This window comes from Olea europaea, chromosome 20 (assembly GCF_002742605.1).
Source record: "Olea europaea var. sylvestris chromosome 20, O_europaea_v1, whole genome shotgun sequence".
NCBI classification, from domain to species: domain Eukaryota; kingdom Viridiplantae; phylum Streptophyta; class Magnoliopsida; order Lamiales; family Oleaceae; genus Olea; species Olea europaea.
Genome location: NC_036256.1, coordinates 10,979,654 through 10,990,177, shown reverse-complemented (window position 1 = coordinate 10,990,177; position 10,524 = coordinate 10,979,654). Strand labels below are relative to the sequence as shown.

The 10,524-nt window shown below is 34.2% G+C and overlaps 1 protein-coding gene across 1 annotated transcript in view; it reads left to right on the top strand.

Annotated features, from left to right (window-relative positions):
* LOC111369058 (putative disease resistance protein RGA3) overlaps positions 1-7,860 on the top strand; it is a 19,226-nt gene extending 11,366 nt beyond the window's left edge. The window contains exon 2 of the mRNA XM_022990543.1: positions 6,050-7,860. Coding sequence (XP_022846311.1) covers positions 6,050-7,860 — 1,811 coding nt within the window. The remainder of the gene's footprint in view (positions 1-6,049) is intronic.
* Positions 7,861-10,524: the final 2,664 nt, after the last annotated feature.

Here is a 10,524-nt window from a genome sequence, read left to right as displayed (position 1 = left end):
AAGAGTAAAGCATTTTGGACCTCTTTAGTCACCGCATTAGCACTATTGTTATTCTTTTCTCCCATCTTCTTTGGTGCTCTATAATTATTCTTCATGTGGCCAGTCTTGTCACAGTAGCAACATTCCATGTTATTGAATTTTTTCTGGAAACCCATATCCCTATTCTCAACATTTAGGGTGGAATTTGATATTGAGACTTATTACTTAAGTTCTCATAACCCTCACCTCAAGAACCCTATAAACTTATCAAGAACCATATATATTCAATTTGCAACTAACCAGTAACCACACACTGCCGTGTCTCTATTGTGCAGATTCTGGCGGTGTGAAAATCAAACTCAGCAATCAGAAGGTGAAAAATTAGTAAAAGATTGGAATTATAAAGAGGGAAAGACAAGATTACAACCACCTCAATCTGCATAATTATAAGACCCAGCAAAAAAAAATTCAGCACATATACCTGAAGCAAAAGTCGCAAAACGAAATGCAAAACGAGGGGAAAATTTTGGGCAATTAAACAGCACGTAATCTTGCTTAGGGTGTAATTGCCAACCTGACCGTTGACTGGAGATTTGTCGGTGCTGGTGTCGATGCTCGATATTGAGATAGAGAGGGCGTGAGATTGACAGGGACGAGGGATTGAGAGGGAATGAGTTATATGCAACAATAAGTTCCCTAATTTCATAAGGATTGGGCTTGTGTTTGGCGGGTTTTAATTTTACTTTGTGTTGGGCCGGCTATTACGGTGTGCGTCTATAACAACGTTCACGATGCACGCCATAAAAGGTGTAATTTATAACGGCGTTCATGACGCATGTCATAAAAATGTGTAATTGTAGATTATTTACGGCATATCCTACATTTATGCCATAAATACTTTAAGCATTTAATTAATTACGGCACACATTTTTCGATCGCTGTAAAAGGATACTTTTCACGACGTGCATAAAATGCACGCCGTAAATCAATGCCGTAAAAAACCACTTTTGTTGTAGTGAACCAAGGGGAGCTCATCTAGTCTTTTCCCTCTTCTCCTTTTTTTTTCCTCAATGAATGCATGTATTTGCTCTCACTTTAGGGGTGTATTCAATTAGGATTTTTGAAAATTTTGATAGATTTTTTTAAATGGCGACTTCTTTGGATTTCATAGGTCTTTTATAAGTTTGTATGGAATTTATGGAAATCTTTCATAAACTTCAATGGGCTTTCATTTTAGAATTTTTATAGATTTTTGTAGAATTTAAACGACTTTTGAAAACTTTCATTATAAATAAAATTCACGTGGATCTAATACAATGGTATGAAATTCTCACATATGAGGTGCTGGTTTTGACAATTTCCCTTTTCCTTCATAAAAATTCAAGACCTTAATTAATTAAATAATAATCAAAATTATATATATATATATATAAACAATAAATTTAATATTCAATATTATTAATATAATATACTTTTAAAATAAATAAAAATCAATATATTTAAATTTAATTATAAATTTTTTGTATAAAATTTTATAATTTAATAAAAAAATAGATATTTTTCACAAAAATGAATGAAAACAGAAAAAAAATTACAAGAATCCAATTTAACTTTTTCATAGAAAATAGAGATAAACAATACGAGAGAGAGAAAGATAAATGAAAATATATATAATTAATTAAAATAAAATTTTGTTCATAGGTCTAATATTTGTAGAAAAAAAAAGGAGAAAAAATTGGAAAAAAAAATCTCCCAAATCTTGTAATTAATGATAGAAAAATTTTCAAATTTTATATAAGTACTTTCTGCTTAAAAGTTAGTACTCCAAAAACTTTTATAAAAATCTCTAAAAGTCATTAAAATTTGAATGCCCTGAAACTTATAGAGATTTCTAAAAACGTTCTAATTGAGTACACAGTAACTTTTAAAGACTTTTTAAAAGTTTATAAAAATCTCAATTGAATACATCGTGACTTTTAAAGACTTCTTAAAAGTCTCAACAATCATGCTATAAGTACAAACAATTTTGATAGAAAATATTTATAGACAACACTTGGCATGTATTCAATGGAAGATGAAAAAATTAAAAAAGAAATAAGTGAATCACATTTTCCCAAGTCAGCTTCGATAATAAATCTAACAAAAAACTTTTGCATTTAAGGCTTTTTTCAAGTCTCAATTGAATATTTCAATATTTTTAGAGAATTTCAAAAAGTCTACATTGAATACTCCTAAACTTTTTAAATCCCAAAAAGTTATTAAAAGTCTCAATTGAATACACTCATTAAGTGTTGACTAGTTATTGTCATTTCATATTCAAAAACAGAGATTCGGGAATGTTACGATCTATTCAATCAAGAGACGATCTATTCAATCAAGAGACAATTAATAGTTCCAAAATCAAATATTATTTTCCTTATGAGTGAAGACTAGACCTGTAGAAGAATTTCAATATGGATCTCATGCACACCTAAAAGCATCAAGAAGTATCAGAGTCGACAAATATATTTAGTTTAAGTCTTACCAACACGTATACAATTATGAAAATTTTGCACTTTTCAATCCATTGTAAAGAAATGAACTCTGGTTGTACCACGAATTTTGATTTTCTCATGCTCGAGGTGTAGTGTGGTGTATTGAAATGAAACTAAAGAAACGCTTGGCAGTAATCAAAGTCATTAAGAGATTTGTAATAGGCTTTCACCAAATTTGTGTCAAACCATGGTTAAAACATACTATTCACTCTTTTTTGAGTTATTGCACATCAGTTTTGCAGCTAGATTGCTCTTTAACGAGTATTATGTTACAATTAGTCTCTTCAAGTCAGTATGTCTAACGAGACTTCCTTGAGGAAGAAAAGCTTGCTCTTTATCATAGCTTTCAGATTAATATAATACAACTCACTTTTCATATGCTTTGTCAAATAAAAACTCTCTCTCTTTGGTGCTAGCCAACATGGACTTTTCGGCATCTATGTTTTTAGATTTTTTTTTTTTTTTTTTTTTTTTTTGGGTATTTTAAGAATCAAATCACATCAACCTAGACTAGAATCACCCAATATAATTCTAAAAAAATCCTGTCGATCTGAATTTGCTTCTGCAGGAAATTCGGTACGAAGGAAGAAACTTCGAACAAAAGGGTTAGGAGATTGGATCTAACCGTAAGAAGAATGCTTGGTATAAATAACTCACTTCTTAGAAATGAGTTCCTGGATATCCAATCTTATTTGTTCTCATCTATGTTCATTGTGTAATACAAGTAGACTGTAGTTGTTCATTCACTCACACAAGTAGTACTTGCAAATTTAATTTTGTGCAAGATCTGTTAATAGAAGTCTTCCCATATTTATGACTTACAACTTACACTTTTTTGTTGCATATAATTCTAGAGGTTAGGTTGAGATATCTTCCTCCTTTTATATTAATTTTTCTAATCCATAGGACCATAGACGAGATTGTTGAGTTTAATTCAAATTTATAAAATAGAAAAGTTCTATTAGGGAAATGAAGAAAAAATTCTTGTCTGGTAAGAAAAAGAAAAAAAAAATGGAAGTTTGTCAATTGAAAGAGAAATGACTCCTAGTAGTACAATTCAGAAAATGATATTGAGTAAATTTAAGACTAAGAACCCCTCTCTTCAATAAATATTTTTATATGGATGAACTACATAGCACGACAACAAATATCGAAAATGATATTGAGACAGCCATATTTTTCATAGTTCGAGAGAGAAATCATAGGAAGAAAAACAAAAAGAATATAATTGAAATGAGGACAATGATATACTCTTAAAGTTGGAGAATAAAGGTGAAGAAACAAAGAGAGAGAGAGAGAGAAAAAAGAAGAAGAAGCAAGACAATAGAATTTGGAATAGACATATTCTCCAAAGTTGACAGAAAATAAGAGAAAAGAAAGTAGCTAATAGAAATTGGAATAATCATCTTCACCAAAGTTAGAGAGAGAAGCATAGAAAAGAAAGCAAAGAATAAGATTGCTATAACCATTTGTGAAGAAAAAGTAAAGAATAAAAATTGGGATAACCATTTGAGAAAAGAAAGCAAAGAATAAAAATCGCTATGGCCATTTGTGAAGAAAAAGTGAAGAATAAAAATTGGGATAACCATTTGAGAAAAGAAAGCAAAGAATAAAAATTAAAGAACATAAATTGGCATAACCATTTGAGAATAACCAAACAACTGCAAACTGCATTCAGTATATTTGTCTTTTCTTTCTCTCCGAAATCAGTAAGTCACACACACAACAATCCCAAAGCAAGACAATGGATGCTGTTCTTAGTGCCACCATTCAAGTCACAGTGGAGAAGTTGCTTGCATCCGCCACAGCAGAGTTGAGCCTGGTGAGGGGTTTCAAGAAAGACTTAGGAAAGCTAAGTGATTCGCTACAAATGATCAAAAAAGTGTTGGAAGATGCTGGGAAACGCCAAGTTACCGAGGAGGCTGTCAAACTCTGGTTCAAGAACCTTCAAGATGTTGCTTATGATGCTGATAACGTCTTGGATGTGATCAACTATGAAAATTTGCATCGAGAGATCCGGAGCCAGAAGATGCCAAAAGTGTGCTTAGACTTCTCTTTCTATAGGCCTTTGGCATTCCGATGGAAAATTGCTCATAAAATCAAGGAGATAAATGTCAACTTCGAGGGTATATACAAACGAGCTCATGACCTTGGCCTTCGGAAAGTTGCTGACATTTCTCTCTCTGTGCCTCTGGTTATGGAAACTGATAGCATAACTGATGATCCAATTGTCGTGGGAAGAAAAGATAATGAAGCAGAAATTTTGAAGCTGATAACCGACACAAACGATGCGGATATTTCAGTCCTTCCCATAGTTGGAATGGGAGGGCTAGGCAAGACAACCTTAGCTCGATCGGTCTTCAATCATCAAAGCACAAAGAGTCTTTTGGACGAAAGGATCTGGGTATGTGTTTCTGAAAATTTTGATGTGATAACGCTTTTTAAAAGGATTCTGGAATCCTTAAGAGAAAGTTCTCCTGGAGCCAGCAGGCAAGCTGTTGTGGATAAGCTTCGAGAGAAATTGGGAGGAAAAAAATACTTACTTGTTCTTGATGATATTTGGAATGAAAACAGGCAATTTTGGGATGATTTCAAAAATACTATGGCTGGAGTTAACCCCAATAAAGGAAATGTCATCATGGTGACTACACGTCATCTAGAGGTAGCATCAATTGTGAAAGCTTACAGAGATCCATACAACTTGAAACAATTAAAAGATGATGAGTGCTGGTCTATAATCAAAGCGAGGACCTTTCGAGATGCAGAAGTACCAGAAAGATTTGAGCAAGTTGGGAAGGAGATTGCTTGCAGATGTGGAGGTCTACCATTAGCAGCAAACATGGTCGGTGGAACGTTGCAAGGAAAGCAAGTAGATGATTGGGATTCAGTTCTAGCGACCGGGATTTCAAATCTTGATCATAAAGCAAATCAAGTCAGTATGATGCAAATCTTAAAGATAAGTTTTGATCGTTTATCTTCTCCATTACTTAAAAAATGTTTTGCCTATTGTTCAATATTTGCCAAAGATTCAAATATAGAGAGAGATGATTTAATCCAACTCTGGATGGCGGAAGGATTTCTTCCGGATAATCATGATAATAATATGGAGAATTTGGGCAATTCATGTTTTAACATTTTGTTGCGAAATTCGTTTTTCCAAGAGGTTGAAAAGGATAATTATGGAAATATCGAATATTGCAAGATGCATGATCTTGTGCACGATCTTGCATGCTCAGTTTCAAATTCAGAAAGCTTTGATGTCGAGGATAGCTCTGCTGATGACATTCCCAAAGTTAGATACCGTGCAAAGGAATTGCTAGCAAGGGAAACACGAGCATTCACAAAAGAGAAAGCAAGTTATTTGCGCACATTATTTTCCAGCAGCAGCTTACCTGGCAAAAAATTGCCATGGTTCAAGCACCTGCACATTCTAAAGTTTTGTGACCAAGACATTGAAGAATTGCCAAACTCAATTAGAAAGTTGATATATTTGAGATATCATGATGCATCCAGAAATGAAATGAAAACTTTGCCAGATTCGATTTGCAAGCTCTACAATTTGCAAACATTAAGGATTGAGGAATGCTTCAACTTTCAACGGCTTCCAGATAGGCTATGTGACTTGAGAAATTTGAGACATCTCTACTTTTATTCTTATGAGAGAGATTTCCAGATGCCGCCTAAAATCGGAAAATTGCCTCGTCTTCAAACATTGCAGTTTTTTAATGTGGGTGACAAGGAAGGCTGCCGAATCGAAGAGCTAGGATTTTTGAAGAATCTAACAGGCAAACTGGAGATGCGTAATCTTGAACTAGTGAATGGTATAGAAGAAGCTAAGAAGGCAGATTTGGTTGGAAAGCCAAAGATATATAAGTTAAGTTTTATGTGGACAACATACAATGTCTCAGAAGACAGCAACAACGATAAAAATGTCCTCGAAGGGCTCCAACCTCACCCGAATTTGAAGAGCATAACAATTGAAGGGTTCAGAGGTACGAACTTCCCATCATGGACTATGAGAATGGAAGTATTCCTTGATGGCAATGGTTGGTTAAAACTTGATAAATTGATCGAGGTCAATTTCACAGATTGCAAGAATTGTGAAGAAATTCCCATGTTTGGCCACCTACCACTCCTCAAATATCTTTCCTTAACGGATTTGACTAATGTAAGATCCATAGGTGATTCATTCTATGGTGGCCAAGAGACAAGAGTAATGTTCCCAAAACTTGAAAAACTCACTCTAGGGAACATGCCAAACCTAACAGAGTGGGCAGAAGCTGAGGTGATGGAAACGGCACAAACACGAACATGCAAAGAGCAGGTATTTCCTTGCCTTGAAGTTTTGAAGATTCAACGTTGCCACAAATTGAATACTTCTCCAAGTCATTTCCCTTGCTTGAAAAAATTGGAGATTGATGCTATGGATAGCGATTTTCCATTGACAAAGATTTTGAGTAGCAACAACCTAACTTCTTTGGAAGAGCTCTCGATCAAGAATATATCAACGCTCACTTGTCTTCCCCACTTGAAAGGAAGCCAGATATATCTCCGAAAGTTGTATATTGGAAATTGTGACAAATTGAGAGAATTACCTGATGATCTGCACAGCTTCCGGTCTCTTGAGTCTTTGAGAATAGAAAAATGTCCAAGTCTACAATCAATTTCATGTCAAATTGGAAAAAAAGGTCCCCCTTCTCTTCGACGGTTTGAAATTAGTAATTGCTCTGATTTGAGTAGCCTGCCAAGTGAAATGATTCAGTCCATCAGGTGTCTGGAGTGTCTAGTCGTGACTGCTTGCGACAAACTCGTTTCTTTTTCTATAGACTTGGGGATAATGCCTTGTATCTCAGTATTATCTATAAGAGATTGTAGTGAATTGAGGAGTTTGCCCAAGGGAATCGACTATCATAGCAACTTAAAATCTCTCTCCATTGGTAGATTCTCAAAATCAATTGATTTCAATTCATTCCAAGCTGCTCTCGATGGCATCCAACAATCCAAATCTCTTTGGAATTTGTATTTATATGGTTGGGAACATTGGGACTCATTGCCGTACCACCTTCAACATCTCACTTCGCTCGAATGGTTGATTTTAAATGGTTTTGGAATTGAAGCATTGCCAGAGTGGTTTGGGGGTCTATCATCTCTTAGATTTTTAGAACTGATTGACTTAAAAAAGCTTAGGCATATGCCCTCTAAAGAAGCCATGCAACGTCTCACCATGCTAGAAAGTTTAGAAGTTTCAAACTGTCCATTGTTGGAGGAGAGGTGCAGGGAAGAGAGAGGCCCTGATTCTGAGTGGTCAAAGATTTCACATATTCCTCACATACTTGGAATGGACTGACGTGATTAAAGAGGCATGATTTGCTGATAGTTGGTAAGTAATTGAGCAAAAACCACTTAAGTTTTCATTATTTGTTTTTATTATACATTATAATGTTTAACTGTATGTTGTAAATATAAAATAAATATGCCTAAGCAGTGTTATTAATTGGCAAATCATCTTGTGTATTTCACATTTTTACACTTTTAGGTTGCTCTCTTTTGGCGCACTACTGCTGCCACTGGAATTTATTTTGCCTTCTTTTTTACTAGCTACTAAATTAAACTCTATTTTTATATGAAAAATATAAGAAATACTTCTACATCGAGAAACCCATCCCTAAATAAGTAAAATTAGAAAATCATTCCAAAAAATAGGGATTGCGACGAAAATTGCAAGGCTAGTTCCCTCAACTTTGATTCGTCTCCAAACTTTAAATTGACTTTTAAGGCTGGTGACATTGAAGATTTAATTCAAATTTGAGGATGAATCAGTATGAGATATCGAACATTGAGGACTATCCTGATTCACAACATCCTTAATATATCTAGTTGTAACACCGGCGTAAATCACTCAGGTATATATAATATTTTAAGTGAGAAATTCCTAATTTAGCAAAACGACAACGGACAAGTTTGCCATAAATGAATAACTCAAGGTTATTTCTGTCAATACCAAAAAACGCTGCAGAGTTAAATACAGCCGCTGTCCACTCCTTTTACCAACCCAAAACCTCCACAAAACTCCATATATAGCCATTTTTCTGTTCCTCTGTATTCCATCATCTTCATATATGTACAGATATATACATAGAGAGATAGAGAGAATATTGAAGTACCAACGAACAGGTCACATTTCTAGTGAAATACACAAGACGATTATTTATTGGTAAAGACTCGGCCACATTAGAATTATGAACCTTTAATACATTCTTGTTCCCCCTTTTTTTCAAGAGAATAGGATTATCCATTACTCTTCTCGTTATTTGATATTAATATGGATTTCCAGTAATTTCCTACAGTTTTTAGCAATTTGATAGTAGATCGTTTAATCTCTGAGTAACCCAATTCATTTTGATTTCTAGTAATTGTAGGCCTTTTAAATTTCACAATTTTCAGTAGTATTTTGGACGAAAATCGATTGTATCAAATCTGACTCTGCTGATTTATGGAAATCTTGAAGTGCGTTCTATTGTTCTTCACATACTTAATTTGAAACCATTGAGCCTTTAGATTCGTGTTTTCGTGTATATTGGACTATATTTGGTCATAATTTTTAGGAAATTACAGTTCAAAATCCCTTGCAGAGTGTTTGCGTAATTGGGTTGGTGCAGATGGGAAGATCATTACTTTATGAGATATGGGAAAAACCGGCTACAAGTTGTATAATAGGAATATGTAATGCAATATGGTTCTATATACAGAAAAAAGAACATCGGGTATTCACATGTGGGTTTAAGTTATGATACTGCAGTGTAAGGTCACCACTGGAGGATGATAACATCAGCTTATCACATATTGGTGTTCTTCATTATTCATTAGTATTGATTGTTTTTTCAGGAATGCTAGTTCTGGGGACATACCATGTTTTGATCCAAAAGTTCAAAGTATACTATTTTAGGAGTGTTGCAGTCAGGTATTCTTTTGGGTGGATGACAATTTTGTCGGTGAAATGGACTTCATCTAAGTTGAATCTCCTTTGATTTCTCTATAAGTTTTGCTCCATTTGAGTTTCTCATCTTTACGTCTATAATTGTTCCCCAAGCGAGTTTCCGGTTACAGATCCTTCCATACCGTCTGTGCATTTCATAGCTTCAGGGGACGATAAAACCTTGCAGATGATCACATTGCCAGATTTCAGTACCGATCTTATCTTGCTTGTGGGAGAAATATTGTTCTACCATGTGCATTTGTACTTAAATACTTCGGATTTATCAGGTCATTTAACAAATGTTGTGATAAGGTGTCGCTTTTGGGAGGCTAATTTTACTGCTTTTTAGATTAGCATAAATCTCAAACGTCTTATGACACCGTATGGAAGAGTCACCCCAGCTGCTGAAACCTTGTTTGTATTATAAACTAAGTCTCACTCCATATAAATTTGGGATAAACTACTTGTGTCGTTTTTGTCCTCTTCATTCATTCATTCGATATGCATAAACCTAGCAATTGTTCTTCAATATATTTTCTTTCTCAAATAAGAAATTTAGGGAGCCAGATTTGACATACCCGTGCTTCTTCCAATGCATAATAAAGGTAAAATTTATGACGTTTTGATAGGGAATATTGAACAGTACTAGAAATAAAGGAAAGAAAAATTTGGCCAGTAATACTTTATAGTCACGTAGAATCCAAAATTGCATTCCACATGAAAAGTAAGACAAGGGGAAAAACATTACCGAATTCATTATAGGATGCAATTGCAATGTCATTCATAAATATAAACATAAATAGACTTTTAGAAGAACTAAAATTTGGCAACTAAAAATGAAAGAATTTTAAAACTATTGAATAACGATGAAGACATAAGAATCATGCTAAAATCAAGTGATATATTGCTGCCCTCAAACGGGCTAGATAACCCCCAAGTTATACCACACGATAAATATACATCAAGCAAGTACAACTTGCAATTGGGAAAATGGAAGCTGAAGGTTCAATGTACACTTCGAAGAATTGCAGAATA